The 17,001-nt window shown below is 38.1% G+C and overlaps 2 protein-coding genes and 1 non-coding gene across 6 annotated transcripts in view; 2 read left to right on the forward strand and 1 right to left on the reverse strand.

Annotated features, from left to right (window-relative positions):
* The window catches only part of PAPSS2 (3'-phosphoadenosine 5'-phosphosulfate synthase 2), an 88,024-nt gene extending 80,568 nt beyond the window's left edge, over positions 1 to 7,456 (forward strand). For all 4 annotated transcript variants that reach the window (XM_053583191.1, XM_053583192.1, XM_053583189.1 and 1 more), the window contains 4 exons: positions 2,755 to 2,890; positions 4,142 to 4,410; positions 5,750 to 5,979; positions 6,893 to 7,456. In XM_053583191.1, the coding sequence (XP_053439166.1) occupies positions 2,755 to 2,890; positions 4,142 to 4,410; positions 5,750 to 5,979; positions 6,893 to 7,034 (777 nt within the window). In that variant the 3' untranslated portion in view covers positions 7,035 to 7,456. The remainder of the gene's footprint in view (positions 1 to 2,754; positions 2,891 to 4,141; positions 4,411 to 5,749; positions 5,980 to 6,892) is intronic.
* Positions 7,457 to 10,389: 2,933 nt separating this feature from the next.
* LOC128582924 (small nucleolar RNA SNORA77) lies at positions 10,390 to 10,517 on the forward strand. The gene has a single exon (XR_008379336.1). It is a non-coding gene; the product is annotated as a small nucleolar RNA SNORA77 (small nucleolar RNA).
* Positions 10,518 to 12,882: 2,365 nt separating this feature from the next.
* Positions 12,883 to 17,001, reverse strand: part of ATAD1 (ATPase family AAA domain containing 1) — a 50,467-nt gene continuing 46,348 nt past the window's right edge. Inside the window, exons 9-10 of the mRNA XM_053582505.1 lie at positions 16,811 to 16,944; positions 12,883 to 14,590 (exon numbers count right to left, since the gene is read on the reverse strand). Coding sequence (XP_053438480.1) covers positions 14,470 to 14,590; positions 16,811 to 16,944 — 255 coding nt within the window. The 3' untranslated portion in view covers positions 12,883 to 14,469. The remainder of the gene's footprint in view (positions 14,591 to 16,810; positions 16,945 to 17,001) is intronic.

The raw sequence follows: 17,001 nt of genomic DNA on the forward strand, positions 1-17,001 counted from the left end.
TGCTGCTATGAACATGCGTATGCAAACCTCTCTTCAAGACCTTTTCATTTCCTTTGGATATGTGCCCAGAAGTAAGATTGTTTGATTTTTTGAGGAACCTTCATTCAGTTTTCCATAGTGGTTGCACCTTTACAATCCCACTAACAGTATATGGGTGTTCCAATTTCACCACATCCTGGCCAACACTTGTTATTTTCTGTTTTTTAATAGTAACCATCCCAAGGAGTATGAAGTGATATCTCATTGCAGTTTTGATTTGCGTTTCTCCTACAATTAGTGTTGCCAAGCCTCTTTTCACTTGCTTTTGCCTATTTGTAGATCATACAAACATAACATAGATCTATTCAAATCCTTTGCCCATTTCTTAATCTAATTAAGAAATGGGCATTTGTTGAGTTGTGGGAGTTCTTTATGTATTTTGGATATTAACCCTTAGCATAAAATGTAACTTGCAAATATTTCCTCACACTGTATAGGTTGCATTTTCAGTCTGTTGATTATGTCTTTTGATGCATAAAAGTTGTTAGTTTGAAGAAGTTCCATTTGTCTATTTTTGCTTTTGGTACCTGTGCTTTTGATATCATAACCAAGAAATCATTGCCAACTTCAATGTCATAAAACTTTTCTTTCTAAGGGCTTAAGAGTTTTAGGTCTTACATTTAGGTTTTAAATCCATTTTGAGTTAATTTTTGGACAGGTGGCATAAGATAAGGATCCAACTTCATCGTTTTACATGCAGACATCCAGTTTTCCCAACACCATTTGTTGAAGACACTGTCCTTTACTCCACTGAGTGGTCTTGGCACTACTGTCAAAGATCATGGGGTTTTAGGTAACTATGCTTAACGTTAGATATGGATTTGGCTCCATTTTGCTGCTCCCTGGAGATCTTCTTTTGTTTTAAAATTGAGCATAAGTGGAGAAGACTGTTTCTTTGAAGAATTTCCATAGAAATAGTGCTCAACAATAATTAACTGGTAGAAAACAACTTGTCTGATTTTTTTGCCAGGGCCTCTAACTTGTATCCTTTTAAAAAATAGTCTAAGATACATCAGATTATATTAGGAATGTGCCAGCAATGATTCTCCAAGTATGGTTAACAAAACCCAGGGGGTCCACAAGACCTTTTCAGAGAATCCCCAAGCTTAAAACTATGTTCATAATACTCAGATGTTATTTTCCTTTTTCATTGTGTTGACATCTGTACTGCTGGTACACACAAGCAATGGTGGGTAAGATGGCTGGCACCTTAGACTTGAGATAATGACAATTATCTGTACGTGAAATCACTGCACTCTTCATCACATGCACTTACAATGAAAACAATGCCAGCTTCACTTAAGAATGTTCTTGAGAAAGCTACAAAGACAATTATTAAATACTAACCCTTGAGTTTGTATATTTTTAATATTCCATTACATGGGGGACGTTCACAGTAAAGTACTTCCACCACACACACCAACGTACATGGTTGTCTCAAGGAAAAGCACTGGTATGATTCAGCTACAATGAAAACCAGCCACTTAGCTTTTGTTCATACAACACCACTTTTACTTGAGAGAACCAAAACTATGGTTATTTCGACTTGGACAGTTGACAAATATTTTTCAAAATAAACAAAGTGAACCTGTCGGTTCAAGGAGAACAACTGAGAGTATTAGTTGCCAATGAGAAACCTTGAGGTTTCAAGTAAAAAAATTTTGGAAAAATGTTTATTCACCACTGTAAGCTTCGCAGCTTCCCAGTTTCCTCATTAGAAAATTTTCTAATAAGACTAGTAATCTCATATTAACATATGTGTGTATGCTTTAAAAAACCCTAAAATGGAATGTGTCAACATTTGGAAGACTTACAAATTCAATGAACTAATATTTTCTAACTGACCAATACATGTTATAAAATCATTCATGGGGAAAAGATTCATTTAAAGCAAAATGGATTGTTAATGTAACACAGTCTGAAAAGTGAACTGGTACACCTTCAGATTTCATAATGCAGCTTACCTTTTAGAAACTAGCATGTGTTAAATTTTGGTGTAGTATCAAAGAAAAATATATAAAAGGCTATTGAAATCGTCTTCCCTTTTCCAACTACCTACCTGTAGTTGGATTTTATTTTTATACTTTAGCCAAAACAACATATTACTACAGACTGAATACAGATGTAAATACGAGAATCCAGCTACCTTCTATTAAGACAGGCATTAAAGAGATTGTAAATACACTAGAACTTTCATAGTTGACCACCCCCCTACATTGACCTAATTTTCATAGAACAGACATATACCACATGTACTCAAAGAAGTTCCTTATGTTGACCACCTCCACACATTGTTACAGTCCCTTGAGTGGTCAACTTACAGAGGTTCTACTGTATATGAAATGATGCCATACATCCTATTTTGGGGGAGGAAATTAAATATTTATTTTTCAGCAAAAAATATATGTGTGTTAACATATAATAGGTTTATTATTGTTAGTTTTCAATGAATATATATTTTTAAAGTATCTCAGTTTTAATTTCTAATATGAAAAATAATAGACACAACCCACATAAATGAGAATCCTTGGAGGGGTCCCTTTAAGAACACAAAGGGGCCATCAGACCAAAAAATTTGAGAAACACTGTGCTAGAAATGCTAAGAACTAAAGAGATCTTCAATGGTAACCCAAAATTGGCCTAGAAGGAGAACAATTTTCAGATAAAATAGAGATCAATATTAATCACTGACAACTTGAAGAATATTCTTTCTAGATGGTGATGGAAAGTGGAGATTGGCTGGTTGGTGGAGACCTTCAGGTGCTGGAGAGAATAAGGTGGGATGACGGGCTGGACCAGTATCGCCTGACGCCTCTGGAGCTCAAACAGAAATGTAAAGGAATGAATGCGGGTATGTTGGCTGGCTCTGGTGCATGTGTTATACTCCTCACTTCTGTCTGATAAAAAGTTGAGAGCAGGAATTAGCATTTTTAAAGTTTTAAAAAAAAACCTTGAAAACTTCTTTCATTGGAATATCGATGATATAGAAACTGTTTTATAACGGTGTGATACACTCATGTTTTGGAACACTGCAGCAGTTAAAAATATGCATTGCCACAGAAAGATACCTAAAGTGTGTTTGTTAAGTACAAAAGCAAATTGTAGAACGATATGCATAGCATAATCATATTTGGAAAACAGACTGAAATATAATCGTAGTTTTAAAAACTCAACCTACTTGTGTGTGTATAGAAGCAGAAAAGTCTCTGGCAGCATGTGCACCAAACTGCAGATGGTAGTGGCTATCTCTGGGATACAGTTGTTGGATCAAAGGGTGGGAAAGATTTTCACTCTTTATTACTATACATTTTGAATAAGAAGGGTGAAAAAGCAATGAAAGAATTACTGGTGATTTATATATTCTATTTTGGGGCTTTTCTGTTTTTCCCAAGTTTTTCATAATGGATATATAAAAATTGTATTTCAGGGCGGTGCCTATGGCTCAAAGGGGTAGGGCACCTGCCCCGGCCAAAAAACGCAAAAAAAGAAAAAAAAATGTATTTCATAACCAGAAAAAAAAAAAACAACAAAACTCATGCTCTCAGGTGTCCATCACTAAGTGGGGTTATTCTGAAGGTTTTTTTAAAGTAGGGGTTCTCAACCTTCCTAATGCCGCAACCCTTTAATACAGTTCTTGTGGGTTGCAACCCACAGGTTGAGAACCACTGCTTTAAAGCAATTTTTTTTTAAGTCTGTAGATTATTGCACCTTGCACAGGTCCAAGAAAGCATTCCTCATGATTATTCACTTACCCTGGTAGATTGAAACTCGAGCAGGGTACAAGAGGACTGGTTAATTCTGTCCCTGCCTGAGGCTTGGTTTGCAGGAAAGGTCCTGGCAACAAATGTTTTCATTCCTGAGGCAGGCTTTCCCTATAAGGCCTCCAGCCTTTGCATCCCAACCTTGTCTGAGCAATCCAGTATTGGTTAGTGCAGCTGAGTAACACCCCCAAGGAACAGGTGTATCCTCCAGCAGACTATCCAAAGCAAGTGGATTCAATGCAGGTCTGAACAACAAACATAGCTGCATCTTGCCTTTCTGTTCTGTGAACAAGTGACACCATGTGTTTCTCTGACCTTGGCTTTCTGCTTTCCTTTCCCAGATGTGGTGTTTGCATTCCAGCTGCGCAATCCTGTCCACAATGGCCATGCTCTGTTGATGCAGGACACTCGCCGCAGGCTCTTAGAGAGGGGCTATAAGAACCCAGTTCTCCTCCTCCACCCTCTGGGTGGCTGGACCAAGGATGATGATGTGCCTCTGGACTGGAGGATGAAGCAGCACACAGCTGTGCTTGAGGAAGGGATCCTGGATCCCAAGTCCACCATTGTTGCCATCTTTCCATCCCCCATGTTATATGCTGGCCCCACGGAGGTGAGCCCTCCCCTGAGCGAGGCTATGGGACTCAGCAATGCAGGTTCTAACTTTACTTACAAAAGCAATTGAGTCTCTGGGATCCTTTCTTCTTCCTCATGAGCAGATTCTGGAATGTTCTAATGTCTCTTCTTTATCCAACCTAATTATGTTTCCATTTAGTATTTGAAAAATGCTAGAAACATCAAACCAAACCTATTATGCATTGCCTTTGAGAATATAAAGGTTGGTATGTGAAGGTGGATAATGGAGGTGGAATATGAGGAGGATAATGAAGTGTAACTGGATATAGGGCAAGTTGTATCTAAAATATTCACCTCCAAGAAGTTCCAATTACTCTAAGTGATTCATAATGACCTGTAAGCTTCATTAGAAGGGGAGGCCTTTAAAAGATGAATGTCCCCCTTTCGTCATAACAGTGAGACTACAAAAAGAGATTTTGTCACACCACACCACCAGTGTAGTTGATTTGAACAAGTTTGTGGCAAGTAGGAGGAACTGAAAGGGTCTCAACCCTTTGGAATGCCCTACACTGAGTTTAATGAATTAATTCTCTTCACATCTAAGTTCCAGACTCCTAGCTCTCCTCTCCAACCTGTGTATTTCTGTGTGAGCGTTAAAAGGGGCAAAAGTGCTGTACTGAACTGGAATCAATGTCCGCATGTGAAAAGTAATGAGCTCGTTCATGGCAGTCTGATAACAAAATGAGATATCAGAGTAATTTTTTAAAACTGTGATTTATTCCGAACAAGAAGGCCCTGGAAAGTAAAACTCACAGTTATAATGAATGGTAAGATCTGAGTGTTCCTTGTGTGCTACCCTGTTTGGAAAAGGCCCAGGAAATACAACCTTGAATACGAAGAGGGAGAATTCTTCTTTTTTTTCTTTTGAGGCAGAGTCTCATTTTGTTGCCCTGGGTAGTGTGCTGTTGCATCATAGCTCACAGCAGCCTCAGACTCTTGGGCTTAGGTGATCCTCTTGCCTCAGCCTCCTAAGTAGCTGGGACTATAGTCGCCCGCCACAATGCCTGGCTATTTTTAGAGATGGGATCTCATTCTTGCTCAGGCTGGTCTCAAACTTCCGAGCTCAATCCACCACCTTACCTTCCCAGCGTGCTAGGATTACTGGTGTGGGCCACCTGAGAATTCTTATCTTGAAAGCTCCTATCCCACCCAACATAACCAAGCATGAGAGCATGGAGTCTTAGAACTTCACCAAATTTCTTACCACACAGGTGACCCACCCCAATTACTTTTAAAGCAGAACAAAGGTGTCTCTGTAAACAAGGCCCTCTCAGACCCCACGACGACCAGCATGTCCTTTATGTGATGTTTCCCAGGTCCAGTGGCACTGCAGGGCCCGGATGATTGCAGGGGCCAATTTCTACATTGTGGGCAGGGACCCTGCAGGAATGCCCCACCCGGAAACCAAGAAGGACCTGTATGAACCTACTCATGGGGGCAAGGTCTTGAGCATGGCCCCTGGCCTCATGTCTGTGGAAATCATTCCATTCCGAGTTGCTGCCTACAACAAAGTCAAAAAAGCCATGGACTTCTATGATCCAGCAAGGTAGGATTTCAGAGGAACATACTGGGTTTTTTTTTCTTTTATTTTTTGAGACAGAGTCTCACTCTGCTGTCCTGGGTTGAGTGCTGTGGTGTCATCATAGCTCGCAGCAACCTCGGACTCCAGGGTTCAAGCGATCCTTTTGCCTCAGCTTCTTGAGTAGCCGGGACTACAGGCACCTGCCACAATGCCCAGTTAATTTTCTATTTTTAGTAGAGACGGGAGCTCGCTGTTGCTCAGTCTGGTCTTGACCTCCTGAGCTCAGGCAATCCGCTTATCTCAGCCTCCCAGAGTGCTAGGATTATAGGTGTGAGCCACCGCACCCAGTCAGAGGAAAATTATTTAATTAACATCTGCATAACTGGTATGATGAGGCAAAATTCTGGCCCTTTGGAAAATTCTCTAGTGCCTTTCCACAGGCTCCTAACCAGAATGAGCCTCTTGAGAGACATAGGTCTTACACATTTTGTGTCCCTTAAAAGTTACAGCATGGTCCCTTACAAAGAGTAGATGGTCCGTAAGGATTTCCCTTTCAGCGTCCAAGTCCTAAACTCGCACGGAGTCCCCGGCACATTAATGAAAGGAAGCACTGTAGCAGCAGATTGGGTGAAGTGTTGATGTGTACTCACTCCCCGTGTGAGCGAGGGCTCGCAGAAGTAGGCAGAGAAACAGAAGAAAGTCCCTGGCTTCAAGACACATCCTATCAACACAGTAGGTGCACAGTGAATATTGAATGGGTAGCTGCCATTACTTCCCTTTAATCCTGCAAGTTCTTGAGCCAAAGATTTAGTGAACTGCCCACTTTCGAAACAATTTACAGAAAAACGTGAGTCTAAAAACCCATACCCTACTCCAGGAACCTTTAAGGCAGATGTTATTTACCTACACTGAGTTCTTTGTTGCTCCCCTGTGGCAGGCACAACGAGTTTGACTTCATCTCAGGAACTCGGATGAGGAAGCTAGCCCGGGAAGGAGAGAATCCCCCAGATGGCTTCATGGCCCCCAAAGCATGGAAAGTCCTGACGGATTATTACGGGTCCCTGGAGAAGAGCAACTAAATGCCTTTGGCTCCAGAGTTTGTTTCTACAGTGCTCTCTAATTACCTTTTCTATTTTTGTGATTAGATGCTTTGTATCCAATTGTTTCTCCACGACTGATTTTAAAGTAGATCGTTTATAATGAAGTAAAAATTATGTCTATAATTTAAAGTCAACATATATTTAATATATGTGTAAAACTGAGTACCAAATCTTAGCAAGTGTAAGCAATACTCTTACACATTTCAGAATAAAATTAGCCATCTTCTCTACTGCATCTGAGCAGTTAGGTCCCGGATTCCTTAAAGCTTCGACCATGGGTCTAGCTACTTGCCAAAAAGTGAAGCATGTTTTCCAGCTTAAGTTTTGCCAACCTGCGCTCTCCCAATGTCATATACCAGTGGTAAAATAAATCAGATCAGTTCCCTCTTCTGTATAATTGATTAAAAAAAAATTCATCATCTTAAAAGAGGTATGGCTGATGCTAAGATGTTTGTTTAACCTCAGGCTTATAACAGCCTTCCTGTTCAATATCTACCATGTTGAAGGCCTGAATGCAGAAACCAAAAGTGTGACAATGTGAATTGAATCTTAGAGATCTATGCAACCTACTTCTGCCACGAAAGTTACATTGTTTAATAAGTCTTAATGGCCTTCTGTGAATAATGTAACTCCAATGAAACAGTGGCCTTTAATAGCGTAAAGTCCTTTGATAAAGAATTTGCGAAGGGGTCAGGCAATCCTGTGATGTTGTGGAAATTTTTCCTCTTTGCTGTGGTCATTATGTCCTACAGAGAGGCAGGGCCTATCTGAATGCAGCAGCAGCAATAACCAAAAACAATCCACACCCTCAGACTAAGGAGGGGCTAGCTCTGGAAAAGACCACAGAAAACACAGAACCCAACCCTGTCGTCTTACAGGTGAACACTGCAATGCACCTGCCTCCTGAGCTCCTGAGCTGTAACAAAAATGCACCCTTGGCATTACCAGAAGTCCTGGTGGCCCTGAAAGAATACCCAGACCACTTGACTTTGGTGCTTTGTCTACACCAAATAACACAGAAAGCTGGATGGCAGTCCCCGCAGCTGCTAAACAAAGCTCCTGAACACAGGGTGATTGTAAAGTTGCCTTCTTGTATACCTAAAGGTCTAGAGCAGTGTTTTTCAACATTTTAATCTCATGGCACACTTAAACCTATACACTTCTATAGCACTTAAATTATGTCGAACAAAAAAAGAGTTAAAAAATATACTTACTGTGCTTTGAATTTTTCGAAAATAATTAATGATCTTTAATAATTTTCGTGGTACACCTGAGGTCTTTTCACGGCGCCCCAGTGTGCCATGGGGTGAAAATCACTGGTCTAGTGTTTTCTAAACTCTGTTGACTTTCCTGGTTGAAAAAAGCAACTTTTCCAAAGACTGAAGTTGTTCTGAGACATCTTCTGATGGCTTTATTTCCTGAGAGGCAGTCTTTGTACTTTGTGCATAATTCATTATTTCTAAGGAATATATGAAGAAAAAGCACCTTTTATTCATAGGTCTCTCTGGAAGAGACCTAAACTAAAAAAAGAAAACTGTGATATTTTCCATATTCTCAAATTCCTTTTAAATGCTAATGTCAGCTAATAAAAGTTCTTTTGAGAATTGCATATAACGTCCACAGCAAAGTTTGCCTTTAACAGTATAGTATCTATATGCACTTAATCGGAGGTACTCACTACTGCCTTTTTAAAAACAGTGTATTTATTGAAAACATGAGATAGGAGATAGTGCCTTAACCAAATGTATTTTCTGATTTTTAAAATATATTTAAAACTATTCTTCTGCTCTAGTTTCACACTTAATGCAAATGACTGTTTCTATGTACAACTGATGCTTGCTCTTATTTTAATAAATTTCTCAATATAAAGGCCGAGTCTTTTCTGCTTATAACACTGGGTGTGGGCTGACCACATGACTGTTGAGGGCTTTGTGACTTTGTATAGTTGGAGACAGCAGCAGTAACATTCTGTAAGACCATAATTAAGAGACTGTCCTTGTTCAAGTCCTTTTCTAAACTGTCCTCTAGATGTGAATGCCACGTGGTTTCAGCTAAGCACTTACAGTGATTATTCCAGTGATCGTGGGTCGTTCAGGGGCCTCAACACAGCATTTCACTGCAGGAGGAGCTGACTCCCTCCAACCCCCTCCATTTGTGATGGGGTTACTTTGCTCCCTTTTTCTCAAAGGAACAGATCTTTGTTCTCAGTGCCACCAAGGAGTTTCAAAAGCCGTGGAGTTTCCCCTCAGCAATACCCACACCGCCACTAACAAAGAAAGGATACCCCAATGTACTCAATACTAATATGAAACCAACATATAAACAACTACATTCCCATACGAAAGAAAAAACACAAATATAGTCTATTAAGGGGGAGGGGAGAGAAGAGGGACAGGAGGGAGAGCAGTGGGCAGGATCTCTTGTAATGTGCATGATGTGAGGGTGTTCAGCACGCCCCTGGGTAAAGGACCCAACTACAACTTGAACTTTACCTTAGAAGTAAAAACAATGTAACCTAAACATCTGTACCCTTATATTAATTTGAAAAAGAGAGAAAAAAGAAAGGATACCTGTTTCCACTCACACTTATTCCCTTCAGTCCTGCAGCTGTTTTTGCTGTTTCCCTTCTGTCCTGAAGGCTTCGTGCAGTTTTTTGCTACTGATCGTCACCCCAAATAAAACTGTTATGACATCCAATACAAAACTGCCATTTGTAGCCCTTCTTTTTTCTCCCCAGATATTACGTGGTGGCTCCCAGTGCCACTTAGTAGGACCACATAGGACCAGAAATATGTGTGTAAACACATGAACAAGGCAGTGATGTAGAAGGTTGTGGAGCAGTTTGTGGACAAACTGCTCAGAGCAGTGTGAAAAGACCCTGGAAGGGCACAGGTAAATCATCTGGTCAGATAATAGTCAATCTTGTACATAAATCTATCCACACTTTATCAAGCCACAGGATTTTTTTCCAAACCATCTTCTTTCCAAGAAGCAAATCTTGGTTGGTTGAGAACACCAAGTTAGTTTGCCCCCATCTTCCTCTTTCTATTACACGACTTTTAGATCGAGCATTGATCTTCAATGTAACTTTCCTCCTAGGCAGGAAATCAGTAAATTAGATGGGCACCAGATTAGTTAATCGTTCTTGTGTCTATAGGTTTGAGGAAACTACGAAAAGGCCAGACTATGCCACCCCAAAATATACTTGTTTGGCATATTTCAAGTTGGTTATTCTGAGAACTACAGAGGAATAGCACTGAAAAGTTGTCCTTTTGTAATGGAAATTTACATCTACGTACCTTAGTAACAGTGGATAAAAGTAGAGGATTATCTTGCAGACTCACTCTGCATCCGGCTGCAGCCCCAAGACGGATGCTTTTTCTGTCTGCCAGAGAAATAGACCAGGTGCTGCAACTGCCTGACCGACTGTCAAAGGCAATGTAGCTGCCTGGGGACACAGGTAAAAGTAAAAGAAAAAAAAAAAAAATGTAGGATTATCTTTGAGGCCTCTTCTTTGCCTAGACAGCTATCCAAAGGACTGCCTTTCTTTTGCTTATATTGTAATTTTACTGAAAATATTAAAAAAATAAATGGAGCCCTAGCTAAAGTATGGACATTTTAGTGGGACACAAGAAAAATCCAGAAAAAAACTCCTTTTCTACAAGGCTCGCAAAGAATAGTGGATGTAAGGAGTCCTTCCATGAATGTCTTCCAGAGAGAAATAAGGCCTGCAGAACCGAGCAGAGAGCTGTGGTGTTTTTTTCCACTGGGTGTGGACTCCTGGATCTGGATATAGTCTATGGAAGAGTAAGGCTGCCTTGGTCTTCAGAACATTATTGTGTTCGAGTTTCAGCATGGCAGTAATTATTTCAATGTTTTTGCTTTAGTTTTAAAACTGAGTTATCATAGTTCACAAATGTTGGATGCATTCCACGCTGAATACTAACATTCACTATAACCTATTTAAAAGCAAAAAGGTAATATCTGAAAGTGTTCTCAAGCATATTTATAACTGTAAATATTAGATAATTATGAAATAAAACTCTCACTTTAGTGTTTTTAGTAATGAGACCCTTACGAGCCATTAAAATACATTGGTATAATACCAGTGCAACTAGGACATTTTCTTTTTTATTAAATGGTTTATGTTTGATTCATTTCCACATGGCATCTGTGTTATATACACCAATCATATTTTAGTCAATTTGATTGGGAGACCATATTTAATAAGATTTAAGTTCTCAATATGATTCATAAGCATGATGACTTGGGCAGTAATTGTTTCTATACATGTGAAGAGAGAGCTTTAGTTTTTGAAAAGATTAAGAAATGCTATGTTTGATGACTAAATCTAATTAAATAATGAAGGCCCTGTAAGGATTACTGTCAGCTCTAGAAGGAATTACTGTATGGCGTTATTTGAGGTATCCAGTTGGAGCTGGAGTTTTGATCATGCGGTATACATGCTCAGTAAACCAGAATCCTATTCTGGTTTAAGTATTCTGATTTAAGAGATGCTAAAAAGAAAATTATAAAATATACACCATCCAATTTATTTTCTTTAAGCAGAAGAAAGCTGTAACATTTATCCACAAAACACAATTCCAGTAAAAAAATTCTTACTGAGATGCTGGCTCCTGCCATTTTTATACAAGAACATTCAAAGCTTGCAATATCCTCATTTAGTACTATACCTAAAAGTCATAGTTACTAAATAAGGTTAGGTTATTAAAGTCCATGTAGATCACCCCCATACGGCTCTGAAAACATGAACTCTGATTCAACTTGCAGGTAGGTGAGATGGAAAAGAGAGAAATAGGAAAGGAGATACTAAATGGACTCAAATACTGAGTTCCTAAACTCTTAAAAAAAAAAAAAAAAAGGCCTGGTAATAGCTTGAGACATCAGACTCATCACAAGTCTTCCAGAAATAAGGCTTTTAGAGAAACATCACACAGGTGATCTCTTCGATCTCAATCCCTGGAGTACAGGCATAGGGATCACAGAACTGGTTTAAGCATGAAAAATACTTAAAAGATTGAGCCTGGTCAACAGGATATGTATCTCAGTGTGTAACAGTAATGACCTTAACAATATGATAGCTAACATGTGAGCATTAACTCTGTGTCAGCCACTGTGCCTTCCATGCATTACCTCATTATTTGACACTTTAAGGTAGGTGCCACTGTTGCCCCATTTTATAGATGAGAAACTGAGGCACAAAGAAATGAGGTAAGTTGTCCAAGGACTCACAGTTCATTGATGGGGCATCTGGATTAAGGCAATGTGATTCTAGATCCAGTACACATAAGTATTACCCAAAATAAAGGATCTTAGAACTGAGAATCCAACTACATATGTGCACATGTCTAAAACAGAAGGATAATTATTACCTAACACTAGGAGTTCTTTAAAATCATAGGAGTAGAAATTCTCCCTCAATTACTTTATGGCCTTAATATGCCTAGAAGAGTCATGGTTGCTGACATTAGTAACTTCTCGAAGTTCACCTGATGATTGAAACTGTGACAAATTCAATAACTACTACTATTGGATATTTTGAACAGAAGAGAAGCCAGAAAGAAAGAACATGGGGTTGAGGCTACATCACTCCTTATTTTCAATCAATATGCTACCATATTAAAATTAAATGATCACTGAAATTTGTATGAAAACAGAATGATTAGTTACTGGAATATATGCTATGAAAGTGTGAGAGCTCCATAGCAAAATAAAAAGTCCAAACACAACTTTTATAACCAAAAAAATCTCCAGAAAATTTAAAATAACTGAAAAACACCAAAGATTAAGTGGAGATAAATCAATGAAGAGGGACCCCTTTATTATACATTTATAAAATTATAGTATAATATAGTTATTAAAAACGGGTGGCTTTTTTTATTTTTGGTATTTTGTGTTCAATTTTTCCATCAGCTTCACAATCTTCCATAATTTGCTTTTTATTATCCAAAGTAATCTTTGAAACTTCTATCCTACCATTCAAAGTACAATTGAAGAATAAACTATCTAGTAGATTCTGGTAAACGACATTATCAGAGAAATTAAATTAACAACTCATGACTAAAGATCGAGAGTTTTCAAAGAAATACAATAAAAATAAAAACATGAAGCATAATTTAATCTTTCTGATGATTCAGAAGGCATCTCAAGATTGTGCTGTGCCATTTCCCTCATGCTGTGTATTTAGATGGCTGTAACAGAATTCTGTTTAGCAGAATTTTGAACAAAAAAATTTCATATGTAGTTCACATCAAATAACTACAGATACAACATGGGATCCTGATGTGTATATTTGTACTTAACCTGCATAAAATTTATAACATACTAAGAAAACTTAAAAAAAAAATTAGTTACAAAATAAGTATTTTTTAGCACATTTAGTAATAGCTACTTGTTTTAAAGTATCATTTCATTTTTGGTGACCAAACTATTTTAGACCATAATTAAAGAACATACGACTTTAAAATAATGTTACAAAAAACATGGTTACAATAGAACTATTTGTTACATTTAATGAAGAAAAGATAGTCACATACACATATTGAAGGATACTGAGGTTTTTCAAATCTAATCTTTTGAAAGGCTTTCAATCTGCCTTTCATGTAAATAAGCTTAAAATTTTTAAAAATCTCTACTCAATGTGCTTGCACAAAGTGGTGAAATTGGTGTTGTTCACATGACTACCTAACCATTCAATGCTGATCACTGAACAAGTACTTTTATATGACTATCCTGACAACCATAAGAATGGAGCCCATGTATATACCCAGGTATGGCAGATCCAACAAATCAACTGCAGACAGAGAAATATTCAACTTAAAAAAGGCGAACACTAACAACAACTGGGAGGTGTCTGAATCACTGTACCTTTTGACACAACCTTAAATCTTAAGTTTTGCTATATATACTATTTGGTACTTTGGATTCAGTCGTTGGGGTAAAACAAAAAAAAGGTTCTGTATTCAAACATATCTACAGAATGTCCATATAAAATGTGTGAATATATACATTTAATACACACACACAAACACACACTCATTTGTGTAAGAACCAGCACCTAACCACATCCCCACTTTTCACTAATGACCAAATGAATCATGTATAACTTTAAGACCAGCTTAGATTCTGTAAGGCTGTAACAACATATGGCTAAAGAGGTCAAACACGAGCACCCACGCTCAGGCTGGATCAAACTGTTCCTCCTCATGATTTTTGACAAGTAGTAATACCATTTATATAACAGCTATATCTCAATAACTTAGAATTCAGAGTATAAAACCATAAACATTGAACTCCCTCGTGGTTTAAAGAGCACTCCTTCCACTCCGCTTCCACTAACTGGTATGAGGGCACACCAAACTAGATTACTGAACTGTACAAATGATCTTTACTCTTAATCTAAACAAACATGTGTTAAAACATTCTGAAATGCTGCATCCTTTGATTTCTTCATCTTTTCAATTGCCCGATGCAGGTCTTGCTGTTGCACAGGCCGAATTTCATCTTCATCATGGCTAAAATGCAAACAAAACCACCATATATTCAAATAATTTTAGAATACACCCCCTCCGAAGATTTTTCCAACATTAAAATAGGTGTGAGGTAAAAACATAAATTTGTTTTCAACTGTACAAAAGTTTATAACAATGAAGTCTCTTCACTATTCAAGACCTCAAAGACAATCACAATTAACAGCTTCATATAAATTCCTCCAGGAAATATCTATGTACATATAAGTCATAAGAGATATTTTAAAAAGCATCGAGTGTTAGGAGGTAGGTAGCTAAATGGCTGGCTAAAATCAAAGACTTCATACTCTAAGAATGTTAAGGTACAGAATATTATGATAAGGTGAAAATATTTAAAGAGGGTTAGTTTATCCAAATGAGAACATAATCCCAATCAAGAAACCAAAAGGGTTATTCCCAGGAAAACTGGAATTAAAAATTAGCATACCTAAGTATATACTCATGTGAATGTTTTGCTTTTTACAAATTGAAAGTAAAATTCTTCGTTGCTAATAAAAACCTCCAAATCCTTTCCACTTCAATAATGAGAAAAACAAAGTCCAGCATATTATGGCTCCTTTGTCATTTATAGGCACCTAACAGATTCAAGGAAAAAGTTATGAAACTTTTCCAAGTCTACCAGATTTCTCAGATTGAAATACAGTGTTCAGGGCTTTGAAGCAGCAGAAAAACAGGTCTTTAATTATTAACGTAACTTACTAAAGCAAAATTTATTTATAGATTTGTTATTTGTCCTCTTAATCTTAAATATACAAGAATAAAAACCTTTAGAAGGTAGACTTTTGGCTCCAGTAACCCAATTAATGTGGCAACAAGTGAGTAGAGTGAACCACTCTACAAGGAGCACTACAGAAGGGCCGGAACCGGTGCAGACAGAGCTACTGGCTGACAGAGTAGCTTTCATGTATGCTTTCCAATAAAAAACCAAAGGTTTTGGTGAAGCTTGCTATGGTAACACAATATAATTAAATACATGAATACAACAGGCAAATCTGAGTCACTGGGAATGAAAATTTTAGGGAGTTGAGGAAGGGAAACCTAGAAACAAAAAGAACTCATTCTACACAACCCCCCAAAAGTACACTGGTTTACTAAGAATCATAGAAAGTCTTTATTAGAAAGGTGATACTTTGAAAAGAAATGCAGCAGAAGACTAGTTCAGGGCAGGTAGCCTTTTAGGAAACTTCCTTAAAAGACATGGCATGGATTACCAGGGTTGAATCTCATATCTTTGCTGGACTAGGACTGGTATAAAAAATTGGTTTCTTAAGCTCACCACACTTTGAAACTGATTTCAAGTAAAATTTGCTGCAGTGATGTATGGTTTCTTTATTCAGTAAAAACCTTGTTTTTTTTTTTTTTTTTTAAAAGCAGGCCCAGGCTGGGTTCAAACCACCATCCCTGGTGCACGGGGCCAGCAGTAACCACTGAGCTACAGGTGGCCAACCAATACATTCTTATTAACAAATTAAAGTCTAGTCCAGTGGCTCTCAACCTTCCTAATGCCACAATGTATTTTCATTGTTAAAAAGAGGTCGCAACCCAGAGATGGAGAACCACTGGTCTAGTCTTCAATAACCACCCCAGACCCCTCATATTTCTTATGTGAAATTTCTCGAAGATATACATTTCTATGTGAAATGAAAATTCATATGTAAAAGCAATCTAGCTAGAGAACCCTGTTTCCCCAGTAGAGACAGGCCCTAGTTTTCTGTCAGCTTTCTGTGACCCATTCTGTGGATAGTAAATAGAAATTCAGTTTCTTCCCCCTTCTTTCCAGATCCTACCCACGAGCCCTTCCCCATCCATTTTCAAAACTCCCCTTTAGAAAAATGACAAGATAAAAGTTGGTCAGGGTGGTCGTGGAGAGGGCAGGGGTTTGCTGATTTAAATTTATCTTCTATTCCATAGGGAGAGTTGCTATTCTAAAGCAAAATAAACTACCTAAAAGCTCTAAAACAGGGGTGTCTAACCTGAGGCTCGCATGCTGACTTTTTTTGCTTATCTGTAGTGTGGGATATTACAAAAAGTATGCACAAACCTTTCCCCCCCCTTTTTTTTGCTAACTAGCTTTCAGCTTTCGTCTTGGTGCTTTATGTGTGGCCCAATAAAATTCTCTTATTTTTCCAATGTGCAGCAGAAATTGGATACCCCTGCTTTAAAAAGTTTTGGCAAAGACTGGAAATCAAGTAAAAATACACATACCTTTCTTCTGATGTGGAATTAACATATTCTCTGACACAGAGAAGAGCAGCATCTCGACACATTTCTTTTAGGTCACTTCCCGAAAACCCATCAGTTTCCTGGGCAACTTCTAGCAGGTCTACATGCCTATCCACCTTAAAAAAACAAGCAACATGTTTAAAAAACAAATATAAAATATACTGCAAAGGCTA

This window comes from Nycticebus coucang, chromosome 3, assembly GCF_027406575.1.
Source record: "Nycticebus coucang isolate mNycCou1 chromosome 3, mNycCou1.pri, whole genome shotgun sequence".
Taxonomy (NCBI): domain Eukaryota; kingdom Metazoa; phylum Chordata; class Mammalia; order Primates; family Lorisidae; genus Nycticebus; species Nycticebus coucang.